The 27672-nt window shown below is 44.1% G+C and overlaps 1 protein-coding gene across 2 annotated transcripts; it reads left to right on the forward strand.

The window, feature by feature from the left end:
- Nucleotides 1-27404, forward strand: NIPSNAP2 (nipsnap homolog 2). 2 transcript variants are annotated; one of them, XM_069569875.1, is made up of 10 exons: nucleotides 1-212; nucleotides 9519-9658; nucleotides 9741-9786; nucleotides 12635-12729; nucleotides 13064-13134; nucleotides 13936-14076; nucleotides 15200-15231; nucleotides 20946-21040; nucleotides 25031-25114; nucleotides 26257-27404. In XM_069569875.1, the coding sequence occupies exons 1-10, from the start codon at nucleotides 121-123 to the stop codon at nucleotides 26319-26321; spliced, it is 861 nt and encodes a 286-aa protein (XP_069425976.1). In that variant the 5' UTR covers nucleotides 1-120; the 3' UTR covers nucleotides 26322-27404. The 2 variants fall into 2 exon arrangements, with proteins under 2 accessions (XP_069425976.1, XP_069425977.1); XM_069569876.1 differs by lacking the exons at nucleotides 9741-9786; nucleotides 13064-13134 and having other exon boundaries at nucleotides 18-212.
- Nucleotides 27405-27672: the final 268 nt, after the last annotated feature.

The raw sequence follows: 27672 nt of genomic DNA on the forward strand, positions 1-27672 counted from the left end.
GCCCCGCCCCCGCCTCGGCGGGCCCTGCCGGGGGAGGGGTCGCGGCGGCCGTGGCGGTGGCGGCGGCGGCGGCGGCGTCAGCGGCGGCCCGGGCGGTGGGAACCGAGGCGCCGGAGCAAGATGGCGGCGCGAGTGCTGCGCGCTGGCGGAGCGGCCTTAGCCAGCGGCTTTCTGCGGCGGGCCAGCCCCGGCAGCCTCCTGCCCGGGCTCCGGTGAGCAGCGCCGCCCTTTCCGGGAGCGGCCGGGGAGGGGCCGCTGCAGGGCGGAGGGCGCGGGGTCCCCGGCGCGGGTCCCCGCCCCGGCCGCGTTCCCCACGGGGCCGGGCCGCCCGGGTTGCGGGGCGGCGGGACCGGGGCCGCGGTCGGCGCGGCGGGGCGAGCTGGAGCCTCGGCGGGTCCGAACGCCTGTCCGGTCGGCCGGGCTCAAGGTCATGGCGAGAACGACGCTCGGCGCCGAAGCCACGTCCGCGCGCCGAGCCGAGCCGGCCCGGCCTGCGGGACCTTGACCCGCCGCGACCCGGAGCGGTGGCCGAGCGGCGGGCGCGTGGCTGAGGCCGCAGGCCTTGAACTTGGCCCGCGGGGCTCCGGCCGGAGCGGCCGAGAACGCTGCTCGCCCGCGCGAAGCCTCAGCGTCAGCATCCGCACATGGCAGTAGAGACACCCTCAGGTCCTGGGTTGTTGAGAGGAAGAAAATAAAATAACGCGTCGTCCCGGGTGAGCCCTCCGTGGAGGTCAGGGGAGTGGTAGTGAAGAGGTGTATTTAAAAGTAGGTAGCTGACCAAAAAGTATGGACAGTGATCAGCACTGAGTCGGCACAGGGTTCATGTAAACTTTTTTTTTTCTAACCTTATTGGATTAAATGTTCCGTTTTCTGAATCCATCCCTGACATTACCATTCCCCTTTTTCCCAAATCGAAAAAGCAACGCCCACACTAAGTTGCGCGTCAGTTTGCTGAATTGGTGTCTGTTAGGTACTTTGAACGTTTATGTTTTGGTTTGTTAATTAAACAATGAGCCCGGAGAAAATACAGTTGACACTTAAAAATGAAGGAGGGAAGGAACTACCTGTTAAATGTTAATGCAGGCCAGCTTGATTCTGATATGGTTTATTTAACGTAATCCTGTAACAATCTTAAGAAGTAATAGGATCTGCATTTTAGAGAGAAGGCACCTCGGAGAACTTGAGACACATTGCTGGAAAAGGCATTTGAACCCAAGTTTGGCAGGCTTCAGGCCTAGTACCCTTCCTGGGACTCATGCTCAAGTTATGTTTCACAATTTGATATTGTTTCCAAGTTGATCACCAAGTCAGCCTCCTTTTATCTTGATTCTGTTATTTAGTATCTCCTGTTGCTTTTTTTCACACAAGTGATAAAAGCCCATGAAATTGATATTTTATTCTTGACAAAAAAAGACAGCTGACATGACAGTGTTCACCTAAAGTGCCCAAGATCACTTGAAAGCTTGTAAACGAGAACTGCACTTGGTGTGCCTGGTACCCCCACTTCCTGGTGGGACCAGTGCTCTTGACACTGGAGTCTGTCTTTATCCAGGGTCCCCAGTACCTTCTGACTCTTTCCTGGGCTCTAGTCTGCCTTAGCTGTACGTGTTCTTTAGGACTCAGTCTTGTTCAGTTCCATCCAGCTCTTTGCAACGCCGTGGACTGCAGCACACCACGCACCCCTCCTTCAGTGTCTCCTGGGGTTTGCTCAGATTCATGTCCATTGAGTTGGTGATGCTATATAACCATCTCATCCTTTGCTGCCCCTTCTGTTTTTGCCTTTAGTCTTTCCCAGCATCAGGACTTTTTCCTTCATTGGAAAGGACTCAGCCTAGACCCAGTGAACTCATTGATTCTCTGAAATACTGATTGGATACAATGTCACTGAGGCTCTGTTGACTTGAGCATAATAGCATAGGTCGCTTTCCCCAGGAAGCCATAGTGAAAACCCTCGTAGGCTTAGAGAATGAGATAGGTTCCATGGGGGAAACTCAGGGAACCTCCCACCCAAGGTCATGGAAGGCCTCTTTGAGAAGGTGACATTAGGCTGAGACCTGAAGGATCAGGGGCCATGAAGGTCCCAAGTGGAAATAGTCAGGCATGCTAGGAAACCCCAGAAAAATCTAGAAACAGAAGTGAAGACAGAGAACAGGTGGCCAGGAGCGGTGTTGAATAATTCCAGGCCTTACAAGCCATTTTGAAAGCTTGGATTTTATCCTGAAAGCCATGGAAAACACTTAAAGGTGTACACTCGAGTGTGACTTCATCTGATCTATGTTTTTAGAAGATCAGTCTGACTTTGAAAAGGGGACCACATCAGGATGGTCAACTGGGCAGATCTTGGTGCCATTCCCTGAGAGTCAGCTGTTCCAAAGGTGAGCATGCCCACTGCATGCCAGGGAGACATCAGTGAATAAGGCACACAGGTACTTGCCATCTGGGAGACTGCTGGTCATTCAGAGAAGGAGGAACAGGTACAGGGAGGGGAGGGGGTAGATCCAGGGCAGTTCTGAACCGGTGAAGCTAGAGATGGCTGTGAGCTATTCAGACAGAAAGGCCCAGTAGGCAATTGGCCTTCTGGAGCTGTATGACTCCTCCACGAGATGTCTGAACCGCATTTGAGAGTTGTGAGCATGTAGGAATCCAAAACGTTAATAGATCCATGGGTTTCAGTGTACTCTATTTGATTGACGTTTCATAATAAAGTGCTTTTTTAAACTATGGGAATGGATGCGATTGCTTGAGGAGTGTGGACAGAAAAGAGCTGAGAAACAGACCCTGGGACATCTGGTCATTTACAGACCGGACACAGGAAGGAGAGGCAGTGAGGGAGCCAGAAGGGGCAGCTGTGAGGTCATTGTTATGGGTCAGTGCCCGGGCAGGAGGTATTTCAAAGAGAGAGTGGGTCAGCTGTGCCAGATGCTGGTAAAAGGTTAAGATGACAGAAGAAAACCGCTTATCAGCAGGGGTGTTGTGGTTGACCTTGCAAGAGTGGTTGCAGGGGAAGGCAGAAGTGTTCCTGGGAGGCCTATTTGCCACACACATCTTAGCTCTGCCCAGTGCCAGGCACCCCGCTCAGCTGCTTACTGAACTTTCCCCCAGGCCCTGGAAATGACCATTTATGGAAACCTAACTCATCTTCCTCCTGCTAAGCCTGCCTGCTCCTCCTGGGCTCGCTCTCCCTACTAAGGGAACATCTTCCAATGAGTGCCCCAGGCTAGGAATCAGAAGACCTTCCCCCCTGCTCCTGCCCATCTGGTCAGGTGCTAGACCTGTTCATTCAGCCTCCAGCATGTCTTGACTCTGCCTGTGCAGGAACACTCCCCTAGCTCAGTTCTGGGCAGCTCTTGGCTAGGTTCCTGTGAAGAGTGTGGACTTGAAGCCATTGGTAAGGGGGCAACTGGAGAACTCTGAGCAGGACCGTCTCTTGCTAGAAAGGTCTCTATGGCGTGAAGCTTGACCAGGTCTTCATCCCTCTTCCCTTCCACCCCACCTCCACCAAGAAAAGCTGTAGACAACATTTTAGGAACCATTGGGGATATTTTAATATGAAGTAGGTATTAGATGTTGTAGGATTACTGTTTTCCTTAAATGTAATATTATTAGAGATTCAGTTTGTCTCGATCTCAGGAGCTGTGTGCCTAAGTATTGAAGGATGGAGTAGCATAATGTCTTCAGTCTGGTTTCGTATGGTTTGGTAAAACTAAACAAAACAAAATACATATAAAGATTCAGGATAAAATAGTCATCATTTTTCCACCTAGATGCAGAGCATAGAGGTCTTTATTGTACTGTTCTTTCATTTCTGTGTTTGAAGTTTTTCAAAATGAAATGTTGGGGGCTGCTCTCTCTAGCAGCCATGGTGAAGACAGATTCACTGGGATTCCGGGGGTGTTGGGTGGTGGGCAGGGGAGTCCGACAGCTCCTGCTTTAAGGCAGGACTCTTCTCTGGATCCAGTCCTTCGGCCTCCCCTCTGCCCCTCACCCCTGCCATAGTCACACACTCCTGGCTTTGCGGGCAGGTAGAGTTCTGCTTCTGAGAATGTCCTTCCTCCCACCAGCAGCGACCTGACAGACTGCCCCCCATCTTTCAGGTCCGAAGCTCAACAAGTGGCTCCCCGGAGAGTTGGCCCATGTCCCCGTGGGGCCGGCCTCCGTGTCCTCTGCCCCACCCCCGCCACACCCACCACCTCCATGTCCAGTAGGGGCTCCTTCCTGCTGCTTTGCGCTGTGACTACTTCTGCCCGCCTGCTTCCACAGCACAGCGAGCTCTGTGAAGTCAGGGCCGGGTTTATTCCTCAGTCTGGCACGTGCAGTGCACAATCAGTAGATATATCTGGTGATGAGGCGACCAAAGCCCTTTGCACTACTACTGTCTCGTCCCAGGGTCTCCACGTTAAATGTATTTCCCTTCTGTAATTTGCTCCAACTGAACCCCAAACCATCTTCCATACCTAATCAGGACCCGAGTCTCCTCCCCTTCTCTTCAGGAGTTTTTCCTTTTGTTTGGTTGGGTTTTTTAAAAACATTTTTGCCATGCCATGCAGCTTGTGGGATCTTAGTTCCTGAAAAGGGATTGAACCCAGGCCCTTAGCAGTGAACAGAATCCAAACCACCGGCCCGCCAGGGAATTCCTAGGATTATCTTTTGAATGTATTCTTTCCCCTTCATCCCTCCTATCATCATCTGAACCCAGGATCATCCCTTGGTCTGTCCAGCGAGTATTGAATGCCTTGGCTGTGCCTGGTACTGCGGGGCTGCGTACCCAGCCAGGAGCCATGCCCGGTGCCTTTCTTACTACTGTCCACCTGGCTCACCACTGCCAGGCTGCTTTTTACACCTAGATCTTTTCTGAAACTTGCTGGCATTGCCCCACGTATAGGATAGAGTGCAGCCCTCTCCGCCCCCCACTTTGCCCTCCCATTGTCCCCCTCCGTGTCCTCCCATGCCGTGTTCTTTTGCTTTCCTGAACACTTTGCTGTTCCAGAAATAAGCCACGTAGCTTCACGACTCCATACCCCTGGACACGTTGTTCCTGTGACTGGAATTATCACCGGCTTCGTGCACCTGTCTTGCCTGTCCTCCAAGACGGAGCAGGAGTCTCTGCCCTGAAGTTCCTCCGGCTCCTTGCCGGCCAAGGCCAAGACAGTTCACTCCCTCGAGTTCCCACAGTGCCTGCGAGTCCACAGTGTCCATGACCGCTCTGGCTGTTCACTGATAGGTTTTTCCCCTGAGACGGCAGACTCAGCATCTGGTCATCTTTGTATCCACTGAACCAGGCACTCAATGCTTGTTCTGTTTAAAATCTAGTGTTTGGGGGAATTCCCTGGCAATCCAGTGGTTAGGACTCTGATCTCTCACTGCCAAGGGCCCAGGTTCCAATCTCTGGTCCGGGGTCTAAAACAATCCCACAAGTCCTGTGACTTAGCCAAAAGAAGTAATAATGGTGAATTAATAAAAGAAGCGTCTTTTGTTGAATATGCTGCCCCGTAGGTGGCACTCCGTAAGGTACCACCTGACGTGCATATGATGATGTAAAAACAGCCGATCCCTGTGTTTGTTGCTCTCAGTAAAGACCCAGCCCAACCCAGGCCTTAGAATCCTGGTGGCTGCTGGCATGGCTACTTCAACCCACTGCCATGGTTCAGTGAGGTGGACTGGGCACACGGGGCAGCTTCAGTCACCTGCCACTCGAAAGATTTCAGAGGTCAAGAGTCACTTGGCGCTGATGCTGAGTCACACTGCCTTTCATTCGTCAAGACAATTGCTACGCAACTTTGACAAGTAAACAGCACGTGGGTTCTTATGTGTGTCCCGTGATGTTGACTGTTTCTTACGTTAATCTTAGTTTACAAAGTGTTGTCATAACCCTTACTTCATCTTACCCATCCTAAAGTAAACCCCTTTGGTGTTAAAAATCTGGAACAAATGCTTACTTGGGGAGATCCGTGTGGGTGAGGTGTCCCTTATCAGTGAAAATAGTTTGAACTTCATAGTTAGATCTGGGTTCATATTTTTTATCTTGCCGCTTCTTAGCTCAGGTTGGACTTCTGGGGTCCAGTCCTTAAAATGCAATAGTAACCTACCTTGCTAGATTGTTCTGGGAATTAAATGAGAAGACATAGACAAATCGTCCAGAGCTTGACAGGAAGTATGTGGTTATTAACTTGTAATCCCCTTAAATTCTAAAGAGGAAGGGAAGAATTACTTCAGAATTTTTTTCCCTCCAGATTTAGCCTGTCAATAATTCTTTGTTATGCTCTTATTTCATAAAGCATTAAATACACTAAGAGTTAAATAGCTATATGTGTGCGCATGTCATATGCTTGTCTGTGTACTTCTGGAAGGATTCATTAAGAACTGTGGGTAGTGCTTACCTTGGTGAGTTACTTCTTAATGAAGTTCCTTAGTACTGATATTTTTAGAAACTTCCATTGTATCTCTTTCCTAGTTGTTCATAATTGTTATTCCTAAAGTCTTAAAATTCATTTAACCAAAACATATTTTTAAACACAATTTCTGTTTAGTAAATTTGAAATCTAAAAACTCTAGGAACTATACAAAGTCCTGCTCACAAATCTTAAAACTTTCTGCTTTGCATATCACTAATTTTATATGCTTGCCATTTTGCCTCGTGATATTATTTAACCCAGTATCCAAAAATGTGGTGTGTTTAAAATACTTTAAACACTGGACTTCTCTGGTAGAATAGTGGTTAGGACTTGGCGCTGTCACTGCAGAGGACCTGGCCTCAGTCCCTGGTCGGGGAACTAAGATCCCACAAGCCATGGGGTAGGACCAAAAAAAAAGGAAAATACTTGAAACAAATTGACAAAATGTTTTTATTTTTATTGAAATGAATTTTACCATGATTCATTAGGAGAACTGCCATCTTCAGAATTAGTTTATATAATTAAAGAGTGAATTGAAAACAGAGATGAATACCGTATGATTTTGATTTTTGCTGAAGGGCTAATACTTAAGGGCTTCCCTGATAGCTCAGTTGGTTGAGAATCCGCAGTGCTGGAGACCCGGGTTCAATTCCTAGGTCGGGAAGATCTGCTGGAGAAGGGATAGGCTACCCACTCCAGTATTCTTGGGCTTCCGTTGTGGCTCAGCTGGTAAAGAATCCACCCGCAATGCGGGAGACCTGGGTTCGATGCCTGGGTTAGAAAGATCCTCTGAGAAGGGAAAGGCTACCCACTGCACTGTTCTGGCCTGGAGAATTCCACGAGCTGGAGCCCATGGGGTTGCAAGGAGTCACACGACTGAGCGACTTTCAAAGATCTAATAGTTTTTATATATAACTTTTTTTTTTAGTTTTTTAAAGTCGTTTTAAAAATAATTTTTAAATCTCTCACCATTAATCAGGTGCTGTCCTACATGTTTTAAGTGTGTTTACTTGGGGTTAAACGTGTACTTAAAAATAAACGAGAGAGCTACTTCCCTGGCTCAGTGGTTGAGACTTCCCCTCCCAGCGCAGGGGGCGCGGGTTCAATTCCTGGTGAGGGAACTAAGATCCTACATGCATTATTTTACTTAAAATACTTGCCCTTTTAACTCCAGTGTTCTTGCCTGGAGAATCCGAGGGACAGGGGATCGTGATGGGCTGCCGTCTATGGGGTCGCACAGAGTTGGACACGACTGAAGTGACTTAGCAGCAGCAGCAGCCCTTTTAACTTAAAAATTGTTACTGAAGTATAGCATACATTTTAGAAAGTACACAAATTCTAGATTTATAGCTTGATGAATTTTTCCAATATAAATACAACCGTGTAAGCAGCACCCACATCAAGATACAGGACATTACAAGCCCTCAGAGCCGTTCTTGTGTCCCTTTCAGTGAGCTCCGTCAAGGGTAACACTGCCCTGACTTCTAACACCTGAGGTTAATTTTGTCTGGTTTTGAACTTATGTGTCTGGCTCTTCCACTCAATGTTTGTGAGAATCATCTATGTGGTGTGTGAATTGTAATTCATTCATTCTTTTTTTTTTTTTTTTGTCATGCCATGCAACATGTGGGGTCTTAGTTCCGTGACCAGGGATTGAACCTGCAGCCCCTGCATTTGAGGTGCAACAGAGTCTTAACCACTGGACCACAAGGGAAGTCCCTACCAGGCTTTAATTTTTAAAATCTTTTCTCAGGTTATATATAGCTGTCCAGCTTACCCATAAAGGAGTTTTTAAACATGCACTTTTAGGTATTTTAGCTAATGTTAAGTATAAAAATAATATATGTATATGGAAAATTCAGAGTGCAGAAGGTTATACAGTGAAAAGGAAAACTCACTCCACACACCCCAAGCCCAGTCACATAGCCCGGATGTCCTCACTGTTAGCATTTCACTTTGTGCGTGTATTTATGGCACTGTTCTGGGCCTGCTTTCTCATGGAACTCATCTCAGATACCAACATGTCAGTGCGTGTAGGTCTACTCCCTCTTTTTAATGACTGTATTCTGTCCTGATTTTGGATCTGCCTTGTTTTATCTGCCCAGTCCCCATTAATGGAGTCCAGATTGCCGTTACCAGGAACAAACTGGAAGGCAGTAAGGAATGCTCTCCTGCATTCAACTGTGTGCGCTCGTCTAAATATAGCTGCCCTTCGGACATAACTACAAGTGCAGCCCTTAGGTCAAAAGGCCTACGCAGTTTGCATTTTGCTGTGGATAAATGCCACACTGCCCTCTAGGGAAGTCACACAAATTTGTGATCCCACTAGCAAGCATATGGGAGTTAAACACTCAGCTAAAATTGCACTGGTAAAGTGTTGCTTGTTAGTCAGATTTATCATCGCTCTCACAGTGTGTACAGTAGAAGTTCAGTTACAAGATGAGAATTAGCAGGTCATTTAAATGTTAATGAGGTTTATATTCTTAGGTTTTTGTGAGTTAAAAATCTTGACTCTAGGGGTAAAATAATTTTTTAAGGAAGGAATTCATGTCACTTTCTCCATATATTCCTTTTTACATTTTTTATTGTGGTAAAGTGCGTAAAACATTTGCCATTTTTAAGAGTACAGTTCAGGAGCATGAAGTATATTCACATTGTTGTATAATCATCCCCACTGTGTACCTGCAGAACCTTGTCATCTTCCTCACCCATCAATAATATCTCCCCATTCTCTTCTCTGCCCCTGGAACGTACTGGCGTACTTTCTTTCTCTGTGAATTTGACTCTTCTCGGTTTCCGTGTATGTTTCTCCTATGTTGAAATTTTTCCTCGGAGACGGGAAGAACGCAGCAGGACTCACGGAGATGCACGTGAGGACTCTCCGAAGGTTGCCGAAGCTCCTTCTCTCACACTTCGCTCCTACGTTCAGAGTGCACACTGTTGGCTTGGAAAGTGGACACATGACACCTCAAGTTCTAGAATAGTGCTTCGAATGTGTGCCCAAGGAGTGTTTGCTGAACGGATTGATGAGTTTATGAAAACAGTGGGCCACGCGCTACCACCCAAAGACCCTGACATCTTTGTACCTCTGATTAAACTCAAATTTTTGCATTTGTGATCCCGTAGGAAATTGACATCTTCCGATAACAGACCTCGAGAGGACAGCTGGTTAAAATCCTTGTTTGTCCGGAAAGTTGACCCAAGGAAAGATGCTCACTCTAACCTCCTAGCCAAAAAGGAAACCAGCAGTCTGTACAAATTACAGTGTGAGTCCTAGGTTTGCTATCTTCATAGTTAACGTTTTTCCCTTGGTTCATAAGTTTATCGTTGAATTTTCTTTTGTTTCAGTTCACAATGTTAAACCGGAATGCCTAGAAGCATACAACAAAATTTGGTGTGTATACCAAACTATCCTTTACTTGGGGAAAAGTAATTATTTTAATATTTGTTGGTTGCGCTAACCCTTGATAGCAGAACGAGATCTTTCATGTCTCTTCTTAAAGCCGAACATTGAGAGGCTCTTAAGTTGAGCTCTGTGTGGGGTTACCAGGGGCATTCTGATTTTAAGCACTTATTCACCGAAGTCTGCATAGAATGTCAGACTTTGGAATGTTACCAGCCTTTCAGGTTGGAAGGAGCCTTGCCAGTCTGTCCAGTCCAGCTACTCATCCAGTGCTTGAGTCCTTTCTGGAGCCCTTCCTGACACTGTTCTTAAATACATTCATATGCTCCATCTCTGGACAGCTCTGAACATTAAGAGTTAGATTGCACGTCCCTGGGACTGCCCCTATTTCCAGTATTACGCCTAAGTACCCCTGCAATGTAAGAGCCCTGTATGATTTCAGTAGAGCTGCCGTTTTTTTTGAAGTCTTCCATCTGCCTAGGTTCAAATCCATTCAGCAGATTCTTAGAGTGATGTGAAATCCATATACTCTTACAGAATTTGTAAACTTTAAGACCAAAGAGAATTAAGTGCACCAGTTCTTAAGTTAATAGAAATAGCAGTTCAATGATCAGTTGTCTGCAAACATGATTTAAAAGCACTTTTTAAAAACCGTGCATATCTACTGCTTTCGTGAGAAAGCAAATGATTTTGTTACCTGAATCAGCCTAACTTTCAGAAGCAAAAAAATCTTTTGTTGTTTTATTTTTGGAGGTGGGTCGCAAAAGGTAACAGTAGCGTAGTTTCTTGCTCACCTCGGCACTCTTCTCTTTATTAAAAAATGACCTAAAACAAATCAGGTAGTTTTTCTCTAAACCTCTCTTCATAAGATGAAAATTTTCTTTGTGCTTCTATTTCCCTGGATTATCTTCCCTATCCTATTTTTTTTTATCAGTTCATCTCCTGTCTGTCTCAGATTCCTGGCCATCTACTCATGTTTCTATTTGAAAGTCTTGTTCTCACTTCAAACTCAAAGTGTAGAATCGCTCTCCTCCTCCCGCCTCCTCATGTGTGACACTCGCCGTGGTTTTATTTGACTCTTGCCTTAGCTTTCTGTGGCCAGTCCGTCACTAAGGGCTGGGCATCTTCATTTGACGTGCACTTTGCTTCTCTTTGCTTGTTTCCCTCTCCAGGCTGGTTGAGGCCCATTTCCAAGTAGCCCTTCTGACTGCCTTCCTGGGCTTGAAGCTGCACCAGTATCTCAAACCCCACCCCCACCCCCACCCCACCGCAATCCATTACCCAAGAGTTTGTCAAGTTGGTCTGCTTGAGTTCTGTTTTCTCCTTCATCCTGTTTGTTTTCCTTTTCTCTGGAACTTTCAGCAGCAACCTATTTCCAGTACATAAAGACTTAACACCTGCCTGGTTTTTAGGGGCTGCAGTAATGAGGTTCTGCCCAACCCATCCAGTTCTGGGTACTAGGGTGACTGACCTACCTAATAGCCCCGATTCACCTCGGTCATCTGTGCAGGCTTCCATCAGCCGCACTTGCTCCAGCACTGGGTTCTTTGCTTTCTGCTCATGTCATGTGGCAAAAAGAAAACCCACTTCCATTTCCCTAACACAATCCATCTTTCCCAATTTCCAATGTTACTTCTGAACATTCATGTGTCATATATCAAATAGATTTAATGTCTGATCTTAATTTTAAAAGTAAATGCTACCCTTCAAAAAATAATACGTGGTTTGCTCACTGTACTTGGTCAGAAAGACATTTGAGTTTTCAGTTAGTTAGACATAAGGCCATTCAGGGCTTTTCTCCATTAACTAGTCATATCCACCCTGTCTTAGGGCCCCAACATTGGGTGATGATCACTAGCTTAATATCACCTGATGTCAGCAAATAATCTGAACAGGTTCCATTTCTGACCCTTGATATCTTTTTGCACCCGTTGTTGGATCTGTATTGTACTTTTTCGTCATAATTTTTCTACTCAAAAAAGCGTGCAGGTTTTAGCTTTCCTTTTGGTGTGATTCAGCTATGCCTCTTCCCTTTGTCTTTCCCTGTCCATTAGAATCTGTACTGCGGGAGGGTTTCTGTGGAATGAGGCCCTGCCATGACCACGTGTGATGGACAGCAACAGCCCGGGTGCTGGGTCCAGTGTGGGATTCTGCGATACCTTTCACATCCCCTTAGCTGGTTGAATTGGGTAGAAACCAATTTATACTTCATGTTGTGTCTTTCATTTGGATTCTCCTGCACCATGGATGCCCTTTGGGATCAGTGGGGTGGAGGTTGCTTCCAGACTTTGTTGTGTTTCAACTTCGTCTTCTTCCTTAAAGGCCACCCTCTCTGACCCTGCTTCCTCTGCCTCTCGGGCCGCTTCTGTCATCTCCCCCATCCTCAACATTCCTTTCTTCTCTTTCTCTTTTCTTGCACATTCTTTTCCCATTACTCTCATCCGTCCTATCTTTGGAACCACCAGAACTTAGCTTTTATACATATCACCATTCCTAAGTGCTTTTTTTCCCCTGAAATGGTGAATAATAAACTCATAGTTGTGGAATTTGGGGACCTTTGACTCTTCTTTATCATTTTTATCAATATACTTGAGTTACTTAACCACTGTTCTAGGTAGCTGGGTTATCAGTCACCTAAGCATTTGATAACTGGGCCATTAGAGTTTTAAAACAATTCAGCTAAAAGGCTAATTCTGTAGTTTGTTTCATCATAAACGTATTCTGAGGTCAGTTGTCAGAAGACAAGAGTAGGTGACCTTTTCCTATTATTGATCATGTGTTATCACCTGATGTAATTTTGTTGCTTGTTTAATTAGTGTTGCTCTTTCTTCTCTTTAAGTCAAGAGGTGTTGCCAAGGATTCATGAAGATAAACATTACCCTTGTACTTTGGTGGGGACTTGGAACACGTGGTATGGCGAACAGGATCAAGCTGGTAGGAAGCAGAAGTCTTTGGAATAAACACTTGTTCCTTAAGCCTTTACTGTCATCACTTAAATGATTTTCAACTTAGTGCTTGTTTTTATAATCAAAGCTTTCCGAATCTTGATCTAGTGTTAGGGTTGAAGTAGTTTCTCAGTAAATCACTGCAAAAACTCCTTTTTGACCATTTTTCACATTTGAATCTGTTATTGAAACTTTACGGTATAACTCAGGCCAACACACGTTACAGTTTTATACTGTGTTAACACTAAGCATATCTGGAATATTTTCAAGGTCAGAGTATCATAAAGGTCTAAATGTATGTTATCTTTTAAAATATGTTTCAGTTCACCTATGGAGGTATGAAGGAGGCTATCCAGCCCTCACAGAAGTGATGAATAAACTCAGAGAAAATCAGGTAATGATTTTGACAAATGTTTGCTTATTCAAACTATTGATATAGTAGATGTTAGTACAGAATTAAATGACTCTTTTCTAATATCAGTTTTTGTAAGCAAACTATTAGTTTTCAGTAGTAAAGATTTAATTATTTGGTTTCTTGAGGTTGTATTTGAACAGTCATCAGTAATACTATTAAAATAACAATTCTTATTGAAAAAGTCACTTGTACTTTGAGACTGATAAGCTGGTACTTTGTAGCCAGTAAGTCAGCCTAGTCACCACAGTCAGCCTGAGTTACCTAACACATACCTGCTTTAGGAACTGCCAACCACACACTCTTCACCTTGGGCTGACTTTGCTGTCCTCCCCTCCCTTCACTAACAGAAAAGTGTTCCTGGAAAAATTCTACCAGCTTAACATTATTAGGGAAGAAAATGTTTTGTGTAGCTTCCCTGTCCCTATATAAATGGCTTTTGGATTATCTGATATTTTGAGGTGTCCATGTCATCTGTCTTACAGTACTGTCAAACACTGTCAGGAGGACCTAAAAGCATAGGAAATTAAATTTGTTTCCATTGTCATTTAAATAATCAAGATGACAGTGAAGTTTATTATCTAAACCCGGACACTTTTGAAAGTGAAAGAGAATGCTAACAGCCATTATGCTGACTCAACAAGATGTGAGCTGGGACTGTCTCAGGCCAAGGGACCCTGTTTATATAGTATTCTACTAGAGGGGGAACGTACATGTTACTCAAGAGGGTTTATATTGTTTGTAAATACTAGCAAGTCTCATGAGCACCTTTTTCACTCAAAGGAATTTTCGGAATTCCGTAAGGCAAGAAGCAACATGCTTCTCTCGAGAAAGAATCAGCTGCTGTTGGAGTTCAGTTTCTGGAACGAACCCATCCCACGGTCAGGACCGAACATATATGAACTCAGATCCTACCAGCTCCGAGTAAGTCCTGGAATAGGAGTTCACCATGTCCCCTCGTTCTTCTGTGCAGCAGGACGCACACCCCTGGTGTCGAGAGCAGTCGCTGGGCATATGTTCTGTGATGTGTGCTTGGCTCATTTTCTCCCCGTCCAGTTCTTCTCCTCATTTCCTTTTTTTGGTTTGTTTTTGTCTTTTTTTTTTTGCTGTGCAGCATGTGGGATCTTAGTTCCCTGACCAGGGATCGAACCCCTGCCCCTCTTCATTGGAAGCAGGTTCCACTGGACCACCAGGGAAGTCCCTTGTTTCTTTTCTTTCTTTAATCTTCTTTCTTTCTCATTCTTTCTCTTCTTTTAAGGATATTTGTGTTTTATAGCCTTAGACATAAGAGAAAAGACCTAAAATGCAGGCCCAGGTACATTATATACATCTGTTGTCGTTGAACTAGAGCAACTAATAAGCGTGTGATTACTGAATACATTATACAGCACTGTAAGAGAAAAGGGGAATAATATTTCTACGACTTTCTAGATGTTTCCCTGCTAGGACACGACTGGAAAAAAAAGCCCAGATAACAGCATAGTTAAAGTGAAAACATATCAGTAGATCTCAGTGGTCTAACATTCAGTATTATACTGGGGGGAGAAGAATCAAGGAATGTCTTTGTCAGGTTTACTTAAATTGAATTATTTTAAAATTTCACAGTAGGGACTTCCCTGGTTAGGACTCTGTGTTTCCACTACACAAGGCATGGGTTCAGTGCCTGGTGGGGGAAGCAAGATCCCACATGCTGCACAGCAAAAAAATTAGTAAATAAAAAACTGAAGTTTCTCAATAAAGCCTGAGTAGGTACCAACAATTTAATCACAAATGGCCTAACTGTGATTTTCATAGCTATAACTGGATGCCCTTAACTCTTAGCCTTGTATATATGTTGTCTCCTTAGATGAAGCCGTAGAATTATTACTCCCACCATAGGCTAGGTATGAACAGAGTGCATAATGCTGTTTTGTTGCATTTTTTTACTTGTTAGATCCCCCATTATTAAAAGTTAATTTCTTAGTTAGTCTTGTCATTTGGTATTTTTCATGCTGCTATTTCTGTATTTCTTCACAGAAGGACTAACAAAATCCAAATCTCTTTTCAGCCAGGAACTATGATTGAATGGGGCAATTACTGGTGAGTATATTACCAAATGATGAGTTTGTAAGTCTTAGACTTAGATTTGTAAGTCTTAGAGTCTTTTACACCATAGTGTTAATTCTAGAAATAAAATCTGGGATTCATGTCACAATTTGATATTAGACTGTTGTTTTGTTTGACATATTTGTATTATGAGATTTTTCAAACAAGTACAAAACTAGAGAGAATAATACCACCAGTCCCCCCTTTCCTTCCCCGCATTGCTTAGCTTCAGTAATTATCAACACATGGCCAGTCTTGTTGAAGTCTAAATGCCCCTACCCAGAGTATCTGAAAGTAAATCCCAAACAACATAACACTGCATCTCTGGGTATTTGAGTGAGCATATATCTCCCAAGAGATAAGGACTTTTTATAAAAACAAAACCCCAGTGGTACATGAGGTTATTTCCTATTCTTCTTGGATATGATCTTTTCTGAAATGTTGCTTTTGTCACATAAACAGAACACCACAATGATATAACTGCTTCCATTTCTTCTTCTTCATTTAATTAGCGAAATACCAGTTTTTCTATCCTGTAGATCTACAGGTTCAACAGAATCCCAGTCAAAATCTCAGCAGACTCTAAAAATGCAGAGGACCCCAAACTAGCTAAAACTGTCTTGAAAAAGAGGAACAAAGCTGGGGGACTCACTGCTCAACTTCAAAACTGACTACAAAGCTAGAGTAATCAAGACAGTATGGTACTGACATACAGACAGGCATTTAGATCAATGGAATAGAACTGAAGGACAAGAAACAAATTTTCACGTATGTGAACAATTAGTTTTTGACAAATATACAAAGGCAATTCAATGGGGACAGATAGACTTTTCATCAAAGGGTTCTGAGACGTTGGATATCCTTGCAAAAAGATGAATTTAGATCCCTATCTCATATTATATATAAAAATTAACTGAAAATGAATTGTAGACCTAGATGTAACAGCTAAAATATAACATTTTCAGAAGAAAACATAAGGGAAAATCTTTGTAACATAAGATTAGGCAAAGAGTTCTTAGATAAACACCAAAATCACAATCTACAAAAGAAAAAAATTGATTATAATTCACCAAAACTAAAAACTTGTGTGTAATTCAAAGGATACAGTTTTAAAAATTAAAAGAGAGGTCACAGACTGAGTGAAAATTTTGCAAATCACATATCTGATAAAAGACTTATATCCCAAATATATAAGGAAATCATACAACTCAATAATGAGAAGATGACCCAATTAAAAAATGGGCAATAGACTTGTAAAAACAGTTCTCCCAAGATAGACAAATAGCCAAAAAGGAGATGAAAAGATGGTCAGCATCACTGATCATAAGAGAAACTCAATTCAAAACCACAAATATATGCCAACCATCTCATACCCTTTAGAAGGGCCATTATCAAAATAACAGAAAATATCAAGTGTTAGCAAAGATACAGAGAGGTTGGGACCCTTGCGTAATGTAGATAGGAATATAAAATGGGGCAGCCATTATGGAAAATGTTTTTTCATACAGTGCTTCTTAAAAACATTAAAAATAGCATTATATCTGATGTAACAATGCTACTTCAAAAGAATTCAAAGCAGCATCTCAGAGAAATATTTGCACAGCGCTGTTCATCACAGCATTCACAGAGGTAAGAGGTGGAAGGAAGGTAAATTTCCATCAGCAGATGAATGGGTACATATGTGGCGTGTACATATAGTGGAATTTTATACAGCCTTTAAAAAGAAGGAAATCTTGCCACATGCACGGTTAACCTTGAGAACATTGTGTTAAGCAAAGTAAGCCCATTATAAAATGACAAGCACTAATACAAAGTTTCTAAAGTGGTCAACCAAGGAAACAGAAAGCAGAATGGCGGCTGCCAGGGCCTGGGTGGGCGGAGGGGAGCTGGTGCTTAGTGGGCAGTTTCAGTTTTGCGAGATGGAAAGGTGGAGAGATGTGTTGCAGAACAATGTGTGAATAGACTTGGCCCCACTGGCCTGTGCAGTAGGAAACGGTTGAGGTCAATTTAATGTCAGGTGCTTTCTACCACAATAAAAAATAAAACTGTAAAATAAATTTGAAAAAAAAAGTTAATAGGCAAAGCATGTAAGTAGACATTTCCTCAAAGGAGCTCTATGAATGCCTGATAAACATGTGGAAAGCTGCTCAATGTCCTTAGTCATTGTGGAAATGCAAAGTAAACCGCATTGAGATAGCAGTTCATACCTCCTAGGATGGCTGTAATTAAAAAAGGATAGCAAGTGTTGATGAGGTTGTTAATGAATTGATGCCTTTATACATTGTTGGTGAGAATGTAAAATGGCACAGCCACTTTGGAACAGGAGAGCTGTGACTTTTTATTTTCAGTTTATATATGTTCTCTTTACTTCAGTTTTGAAATTTATTGCTTTGGGCTTGATAATTCCTGAGATCTTTTTACCTCCAAAAACAGTTCTGGGGCCTTTCTTTCTAATGAGTTTTTTCTTCTTAGATCATCAAGGCCAGCTAATACAAGAGAGAATTCCCTTTCATTTGAAAACTAAGAAAAACATATTTGATTGTATGTGATTGTTGGGGGAGTGTGTAATTTCCTTGGTTTTGTCTTGCCGCAGCAAAGATTTGAAATGGTGGACCAGTGTTACAGCTTGGTTACAACTCAGTTTTATTTGGCAAGCAAAGGATAGTACACCCTCAAGGTGTGAGGGCGGGCCAACCCCAAAGGAGAAGCCTTCCTCCTTTGGCTTTCTCTTGGCTTCCTCCTTTTATCTGTTTTGTCTCCTCCCTGCTGAGCCTGCCCTTATGCAAACTGGGCTAGCCAAGAAGGGGGCGTGTTTGTTTCACCTGACGTTCTCATTCCGTCTATAGGTTTTCTTTTTGTGAGCTTTTCCTTTCTTTTGTCTTTTAGCCACTGCTATTTTGGACTCCTTTTTCCTATTCCAGCTGCCTAACATTCCCCCCTCCAGAGATGGGAGACCCAATTCATTGGGAATAGGGGTGTTGAGGTTTCTCTGGCTACTTCCTGCTGAGCTGGGATGGTGAGGGGCATTGGGTCTCCCCCTCTTGGTAATCTAAGCCTCAGAGTCCTTATAGCGGCATCCATCTAAGAGTGAGTGATATTTTCCATGGTCAGGTGTGTCTTTGTTGAACTGGCACTGCATGTTGTAGCTTGTTGACCTGGGCAGAGAGAAAACAGGTTAGACAGTTGATAATCCATGGAGAAATCATATGCAGCATCAAGATGGTGATAACAGGGATTAGTAGGGGCATTAGCCAACCAAATCCCCCCTGGCCAGGAGAAGGCTCCCCCAAAGAGAGATTGTAGCCACCCTGAGAACTCTCCAGCTCATTCTTTGAGATCCTATAGGATATGAATATTTTTCTTGAGGACTGTGAAACTTTCTTCGGCTTAGCTGGAGGTATTTCCCAGAAAAAAACACGCCTCATTCATGATGGCTCAAGTCCCTCCTTGTTCAGGGGTCAGGCGATCTGTCTCCTGTCTATTTGGAGTGCAATTCCTGACAAGCTGTGAAGGAGTCTTTTGGACAGGTTGGCCAGACCCCATAATTGAAAGGCAAGCAGAGGCTCCTATTGAGAGCTCGGGTCGTCACCCGGAGTCACAATAGGAGTTATGAGAAGAGAGCTCTGTGTCGAGGTGGAGCGTCCCCCACCGTCGCCTACAGAGTGGCTCTGGGCCGGGTTCCCTGGGACCTGGAGAGGACTGAGCTCTAGGGCGCCTCTAGAACACCATCTGGATTTTACCTTAATCTAGGGGCCGGCTTGAGTGGAGTGTTGCACATAGAGCAGTCGAATGGCAAGAGTTCCCTATTCCGGAGGTCGTCAGAGAAAGGGAAAGGGGGTAGAGTCAAGGCCTGGGGGTACGCAAAGCATCAATAAAGCCTTAGCCCAAGGCTTGCATCGATCACGAAGGCACTGGGCGCCCCCGAGGGGAACTTGAGCCCTGGCAGAAAAGTGAGCTCGGAGGATGTTCATGCTTCCAGACCCTGGGAAAAGGGAAAACAATGAGAAGAAGGGGGAGTGAGAGAGAGTGAAATGAGTGCCTCGCCCCTTCCCTGCACCATAAGGTGTAGTTCAGGCCGAGGCAGAGAGAGGAAAGACTACCTTAACAGAAGTAGGTTACCTTTATTCAGGTAAGGCGGGGCGACAGTCGGCCTAACGACCAGGCTGAGAGGAATCAGGGAGGCTCCATATTTATAGGGAGGTTTGTGGAAGCGATAAGGGAAACATTAATCAGGCGGAATGTTTTAGGTATTCTTTAGTTGAGATGGCATTTGTAGTTGGGCAGGGGGTGATAAGTCTTCTGTGCAGGTGTAGAGGGTGGAAGGTTTTTGGACAGAGGGTGATAAGTCCAAGATAGATGCAACTGGCCTGGAGCATCAGGGTGGGACCCAAAGTTCTGTTTTGTTTTCTCCGAAGTTAGATGATTCAGCAAGGGCCTTTGAAACTGTTGTTTTTTTTTTTTCTAGGCCCAAAAGACTCCTTCAAGCTGTGTTGGCTCTTCAGAGCTATCCTGAGAAATCTTATCCCCAGAAACTTAATTTGGGGGGTGTTCATTAGAATGGCACTCATTTGTAGTCCTGCCCATCCCGAAGGAGAGGCCCCAGTCTGTCTTGGCTTCCTCCTTTTATACGTTTTGTCTCTTTCCCCCTGAGCCTGCCCTATGCAAATTGGGCTAGAGAGGAGGGCTGTTGGTTTGACCTGACATTCACTCCAGTCTTCAGATTTTCTTTTGTTTCATTTTCATGGGCTTTTCCTTTCTTTGTCCTTCAACCACCATCATTTTGGATTCCTTTTTCCTGTTCTAACTACCTAACACTTTGATTATAGACATCATTTTATTAAGGAATTGGTGAGTGATCCCCCAAAGTGTAGTAATTTAGTTGCCCACAGGATAGAATCACTCATTTCTATTTTTCCATGTTACTAATTGAGACATATCCAATGTGGAATCCACAGAGAAGTACTGAGTTTATTCTTCAGTTATTTTTAAAAGATTATTTACAAAGCCCAGTTCAGCATGCAATTTATATTTTGGCACATAGGTAACTATTTAAGATGGTGATCTCCTCTTCAGTACATGCTTCTGATTATTTCCAGGCCAAGGCAAGTATGTTTTCTTTGCCTACTGAGAAAATGGATGAGAAAAATTCCGAATGAAGTGAACAATCCTGAACATTTATCACTATTGATGAATATGGAGGGTTTTCCCCTCTTTGGATTAAAATGCACACTATAGTGATTTGCCTAATTTTAATAATTTACTAATCCGGTTTGTAATTTTGGGTGATGATTATGATCATATAACCCTAAATGCAAGGTTAAAGAAGTTAGCATCAGGGACTTCCTGGTCGTCCATGATTAAAAGACTCCGAGCTTCCAAGGCACAGGGTGCAGGTTTGATCCCTGGTCGGGGGACTAAGATCCAACATGCCACACAAAATAAAGACATCTCCATTTTTTATCAGGACTGCAACCACATATCACATGCTGTTTTTATTTTAATAGTTAGGAATTACTCTACACATTTTACAAAAATGACTAATATTGCTACAGAAAGGTAGATTGACATCTGTGTACATTAAAATAGCTTTCGAATACATTCAATAATTTTAAAAGTATTCTTTGTTCTGAACAACTTGCGCTGAGAATGGAGGAGACACTTTTTTAACACGCCTGATGCGGTGTCTGAACATTGTCTTTTTCTCATAGGGCTCGAGCCATTCGCTTCAGACAGGACAGTAATGAAGCAGTTGGAGGGTTCTTCTCCCAGATTGGGCAGCTCTATATGGTGCACCATCTTTGGGGTATGTTTTTTTCCTTTCATTTTTACGTTCCTGGGATTTCAGAATTCATTTCTAAATAAGTTGTCCTAGCCTGTAAATCATACCTCAAGTCAGGAACCTGGAACACTGCAGCTGACCAGATGCCCCAGATGGAAGGTGGGTGTTAGGCCCCCAGCACAAGAGGTCCACAGTGAAGAGTCCCCAGAAGTGCAGCTCATCGTGAGCTGGTGAGAGTGAGAGCTGGGCTGAGAGAGGTGCTGCGGCCTTTCACAAGGTGGTCCCAGCCTCCCTCTCTGAACATCCCCTGGCTCCCTTGGGGACAGTGCCACACTCTACGCAGAGAGGTGTCCTCGAAGAGGGCCCACTGCCTCCCTCGGGTCTGTATCCATTGTCCCCTGAGGCATCTTCTCTTGCCTTTGCCGTCCCCACCCACTTTGGTTTGACGCCTCCTTTGGTGCCTTTCTGGGCCTGACTCGGATGTTCCTCCTCATCCCCCAGGGATTGTCACTGTCCCTGAGCCCCCAGAGCCTGGTGCCACACGTGTGTTCATGGTTGTGGCTGTGTGTGTCCATCTCCCTGGCTGAGCAGGAAGCAGCTTGCAGCGGCAGCTTGGCTTATTCTGGGCACATTTGTAAATAGTTGTGTGTCATTCAGTCATGTGTGACCCTGTGGACCCCGTGGACTGTAGCCCACCATGGAATTCTCTGGGCAAGAGATACTGGAGTGGGTAGCCATTCCCTTCTCCAGGGGACCTTCCTGACCCAGGGATCCAACCCAGGTCTCCGGCATTGGAGGCGGATCCTTTACCATCTGAGCTACCAGGGAACACTTGTAAATGGTTATTAACGTTAAAAAGATGAAAAGCCTGACATTTCCAAACCCTAAACTATATTAATTCACTGAGGTGTGGGTTTGCCCTCGCTGGTCCCGCCGAGTGCTGCAGAGGCGTGCACCTGCTGGGGCAGCTGGAGGCTCAGGGACAGGGTGATGTCTGGCAAGCAGACCTATGAAGTATAACTTAACTAACCTTTACAGGCTCGAGGTAGGGATGAGGTCGTTTTTATTGTGATTTTTTAGTGTGTGATCTGTCCAGAGGATTTGAACTGAAAAGACAGACCCTGCCCCCCCTTCCTTAGCCTGGAGGGTCCTCTGAGAGCAGCCTCTGTGGTGAGTGAGCATGGGGACCAGAGGGTCCAGACCCCGTACTCTGGCACAGGCCAAGGTCAGACATGTGTCTACTTTCAGGCAGTGCCCATCTCCACCTTCCTTTGTGTCTCCAGCCAGTGTCCCAGATGTCCACTGCCCACTTCCTGCCTCATAGGGAAAAGGTACTGAGATGTGCAGAGATGCATTCTCAGTTGGCTACAACTTACCCTCGCTTATCCATCTTTTTTAGAGAAAGAATCAACACTTACCAAGCACCTCCGTGTGTTGGTTATTTATGCACCATTCCCCTTGACCCTGATGGCCACACACCATAAATGAGATACCATGACTCACATGTGGTAAAGTCACCCCAGGCACAGCTGAGCAGGAGCTGGGCCAGCCTCAGACGTCAGCCGGTCTGGCTTCAAAGCAGCTCTTCCCCCAGCAGAGCTCCCCTTCCTGTTACCCTCACACATGATGCTGTCCTTCCGCCCCCCCCCTCCACCAGCAGCCCTCCTCCCTCGAGGCCTTGCTGCGGCCGCAGCTGCTCCACCACCCCACCTGTGGGCTCCTTCTCTCGGTATGTGACCAGTCTCAGCACCTCCCGTCTTTAAAAGCCTCCCCAAACCCGGAAGTCCATTAACAGATAAACAAAATGTGGTTTGTGCAAATTCACAGAAACTGAACGTAGAATGGAGGGTACCAGGGGTTGAGGGGAGAGGGGAAATGGGAAGAGATGGTTTATAATGGATAAAGTTTGAACTGGGGCTGATAGAAAAGTTTTGGAGCTGGATGATAATGGTAGTGGCACAGTGTAATGAACTTATTGCCTCTGAATTGTACATTTAGAAACAGTTACAGTAGGGACTTCCCTGGTGGCCTAGTGGTTAAGACTCTGCACTTCCACTGCAGAGGGAACGGGTTTGACCCCTGGTCAGGGAACTAATATCCTACATGCCACATGGTGTGGCCAAAAAATTTTAAAAAAGAAAATAGTAAATTTTGTTATGTATATTTTACCCCCAAAAATTGGTTTTAATTAAGAAAATTTTTTTAAAGAACACAGGCGTCTCCCACCTGTGTTCCCTGCAAGGGGGGGGTCCCCACCTGACCCCGGGAAGAAGACTGCTGCTTGTCCCAGGGATGTTAGCCATTTTCACCCAGGTGTGAGAGGTAGAGGACTTCCTTTTCCTTCTATTCTTCAGTATCTTCAAAATTTTATGTAATCAGTTTACACTCCCTTACTAGTGGGGAACTTTTGGTCAAATTACTCAGCCTGCATGGTTAGGTCTTCTCACAGGGAGAAGGAAGCCCTAAACAGAGACTAGAACTGAGTGGGGAGCCCTCCCGGGTCAGTGGTTAGAAGGATCTTGCCAGGCTGGGAAGCAGAAACCAGAGCACTCAGTGAGGTGTCTGAATTGCATCCCCAGGACCCTGACCCTTGGCCCATGCCCTTCCCTCCGCTGGAGGGCTTTTCTCCGGTGTGTGTCCTGTGTGTGGACAATGAAATGTCGGTTTCAACCCTGAAAGCCCACTTGGTCACATGGTACCTTCCAGGGAGCTTTCCCTGGTCAGCTGCGTTCTCCCTGTGGAGTGTCTTTGTTCTCCACTGTCATGAACACAGTCTCTCGCCCAGGTCGTTGCAGGGCCTTATAAATACTGAGTAAAATTGAATCTCCTATTGCTTATCTGTGGCCTGACAGTTTCTGGTTATGGATTTAACCCATTGATGAGGAAGTTCACTTGGTTGGTAAAGGCGCATCTTGAATCCACTAGACTGTAAGCCTTGAGAGCAGGTTGTTTTGCCTCTCCCACATGGCCTGACAATTCTACTCAGAATAACCCGCTCGCAGTTAGCCCAGCTGAGTACTAAGTTCACGGAATACAGATGGGCCCTGACTTACGATGGTTCAGCTTAGAATTGTTCAACTTTACAACAGTGCCAAAGTGATCCTTGTTCAGGAGAAACTTTGAAGTGTAAACTGTGCTCTTCCCCCAGGCTTTTGGTACGGTCTCTCATGATGCTGGGCGGTGGCAGCGCTCAGCTGCACAGTCACAAGGGTGACTAGCCAGTACACTTAGAACTATTGTGGTTTTCACTTTCTGTGCAGTATTCAGTTACATGAGACACTAAACACTTGATATGAAATAGGCTTGGCATCAGATGATTTTGCCCAGCTGTAGGGTAACATGAGTGTTCTGAGCACGTTAAAGGTAGGGAAGGACTTCCCTGTAGCTCAAACGGTAAAGAATCTGCCTGCAATGCAAGAGACCGGGTTTGATCCCTGGGTTGGGAACATCCTCTGGTAAAGGGAATGGCAATCACTCCAGTATTCTTGCCTGGAGAATCCCATGGACAAAGAAGCCTGACGGGCTACAGTCTACGGGGTCACAAAGAGTCGGACATGACTGAACGACTAACACACGTCACACACACAAGGTAAGGAAAACTCAGCTGGGATGTTCTAGTGGGTTAGATGTGTTGAATGCATTTTCGATTTACAATATTTTCAGCTTATGATGGGTTTATTGGGACGTAACCCCATCATAAGTCAAGGAAGATATGTAGGCTGTTTGAGAAAACAAGATGAGCAGCTGAATCAGCACTTACTGGACATCCAGTTGACCCTTGAACAGCACAGGTTTGAACCGCATGGATCTTTTTCAGTTGATACACACAGTACTGTGCAACCCACAGCTGGCTGAATCCGAGGGTGCAGAACCCTGGATACATAGGGCCAGCGGTGGGACTTGAGCACCTGCCGGTTTTGGTGTTGGTGGCAGGTCCTGGAGTCATTCCCCCCCTGTACTAGTGGAATGTAGGGCATTATGTCTGGTTAATTCTTCTGTGTGGCTATTTTTAAGCTTACAAGGATCTTCAGACCAGGGAAGATATACGGAATGCAGCATGGCATAAACATGGCTGGGAAGAACTAGTATATTATACAGGTAATATCTTGATAGGCATAAAGCCTTTCATTCTCCTCATTTCATTGTTTTAATGTTCTTTCACCCTGAAGCTCATGGTGTATTTCAAAAAAATAATAATAATGTGTTGCTGTCAGATGGTGAATTGTAAGATTGAGGGAACAGAGAAATAGTCATATTTTTCTTTGATAGTTACATGACTTTTTCAATAGAGAATATTCATTCTTTCAAGTATACATGTTGTCTAGTACAGTTTTCAGATCTTTGTGTGTTGTAAATTTTATATCATTACATTTTTTTGTACATTTCTGTATTCTCTGAAAATTTATCATACAAATTTTTTCCTAAGCTTTCTCATCAGAATTGTTTATTCCCTAAAGCATTACAATTTAATACAGCAATTAAAATAATTTTGGAAACTACTTTGATATTTAAACTTTCCATATGTACGTGTGTATGCCTGTGTACATACATGTAAGCCTATACATCTGTGTATACTCATATGTGTATATATAATACATACACTATGAAATCCTAGTTGCTTGATTTTTAGAACAGCCAGACTGAATACCACCCAGTGACACCAGTGCAGGTAATAAGTACGACCCATGTTGCACGTAAGGCACTTAAGCCTGTACCCTGCCAGGAAGATTGAAGAGTAATTTGTTTTTGAAAATAACTATTATCTTATCTGTTAGTTCATATGTCATAAATCCTATAACTGTATGTGGCTTTGCTGCTTATTCTTACACTTTCATCAGGTCCCAAAGACAAGTTTCCTCAGCACTGACAGTGTTACAGGTACAGCGTATTGTTGCTGTATATAGGCAAAGTCAGATTATTTGGTTCTACATACATTTTAATTCAGTTCAAAGGACCTTTTAAGAAAGCACCATTTTTCTCACAATATAGACTTTCCTGATTTCCAACACATGAAGTACATCTCGTGACAGAATGTTTTAATGACACATTAATAGGCTGTCAGCTGATCTGTCAGTAGCTTGCATATTTCTGCCCGAGACCAGTCCTGATTATCCCAGTACTCTGATTTCAGGCAGCATGTCTTCTGAATGAATATCCTCAGCAGCCTACTTGTTAGCATGTATTTGTTGCCATCTGTTTAGAAAACAGTGAGCCCCAGTGATTATGGCCCTTGTTTTCAGTCCCACTTATTCAGGAAATGGAATCCAGAATCATGATCCCACAGAAGACCTCGCCCCTCCAGTGAAGCCATGGAATGGAGATGTGCCTACAGAAGTTTATGTGACAAGTGCTTGTCATCAGTCAACTTGAACTGTGTTACAAGTGAGAGAGAAACACTGAAGTGTAAACTGCTGTACATAGCTTGTAAGAGACCTCTTTTCTTTAAAATTTACATAATCACAAGACAGGAAACTATTACAGTTTGGCTGATTGTAACAGTGCGCTGTAGTCCTCTGAAACATCCCTAAGTTTGTTGAATGTACCGTATAATATTAACACCAAGCCACCTCTCCCTACCCCCCAGGAAAAGAGCCCAGTTGAAAATTGGAGTCATCTCCGAGTAAGAATTTAACCATGGAAAAAAAAAAGAAGTTAGCCATTTCTTTATAAAGAGCAAATCTGTTTTATAATTACAGATTTTTTAGACAAATTTCTTGTATCAGGAAGAAATAAATTTCATCATGTTTCTGTAGCATTTTTTTCTGAGTTTCAGACTAGGAACAAATTATAAGTATCCTCAATACCTGGAAATGTTTTACTTCACTCTCATTTTTAATGTCAGCATAGTAAACTGTGTCGTTACTGAGGGGGAAGTGGTTGATCAGTAATTCAGTCTCCACTTGGTGTATTGTGATGTCTTTATACGTGAGGAAAAGATGGCTTGAACCTGTGTATCATATGTGACTTTGAAATGAACACCTTGAATAGCACTAATTTTTATTTGTAATATTTTTCTACAACAAAACGAGTAGCACTAGGAAAAGAGGTTTTATTTTGTAAACAGTCATCTGTGACCTGCATTTTAGTAAGCTCACAGCAGATTCTTCCAAGATCATGAATGGGGGGAGGGGGGTGTGCATGTTGAGATTTAAATTGACATAAAACTGCATACTTTGTCTAGCTCTGATTTCATTTTTTAATAGTGCCAATTTTATGACTGTAATCATGTGAAAGTCCTGTTGAAATGAAAAATTATGTCTGACCCCCAGATCAAAGAATTTATGTTAAAGTGTGAATAAATCTCATATCAAATGTCAAGCTTTTACATGTGAATGGTTTTCTCCAAGAACATATAAAAGTTAATAAAAATCCTCTTAATTTTCACATATTACATGTATGTAGTCTTTTTTAATGAACTGATGCTGAGAGTGAGCCCATCACTCTTGAAAGATGGCTTGTCCCAGTTCAGTGGGCATGTGTGAGCCTACAGGGTAAAATAAGCTCATCAGCTGCTTCTTATGGCCACGTGGTAGATATTATGGGGAGTGGGTGTCTGTATACCAGTGCATAATGGTCTGGTGTTTGGGAGTTGGGGCGCTGACAGAACAGGCTCTGCTCCTTGATGGGGTACTTGCCCTCTTTGTTTGGGTCCTTAG

The sequence above is a fragment of the Ovis canadensis genome, chromosome 24 (assembly GCF_042477335.2).
Source record: "Ovis canadensis isolate MfBH-ARS-UI-01 breed Bighorn chromosome 24, ARS-UI_OviCan_v2, whole genome shotgun sequence".
NCBI lineage: Eukaryota > Metazoa > Chordata > Mammalia > Artiodactyla > Bovidae > Ovis > Ovis canadensis.

What these genes read in the sequence shown, in the direction of transcription:
- NIPSNAP2 (XM_069569875.1), top strand. Translation starts at nt 121, where the DNA reads ATGGCGGCGCGAGTGCTGCGCGCTGGCGGAGCGGCCTTAGCCAGCGGC. An exon ending in ATAAACTCAGAGAAAATCAG is followed by an intron (nt 13,135 to 13,935) that starts GTAATGATTTTG and finishes TTTCACTCAAAG; the next exon opens with GAATTTTCGGAATTCCGTAA. An exon ending in TCAGATCCTACCAGCTCCGA is followed by an intron (nt 14,077 to 15,199) that starts GTAAGTCCTGGA and finishes ATCTCTTTTCAG; the next exon opens with CCAGGAACTATGATTGAATG.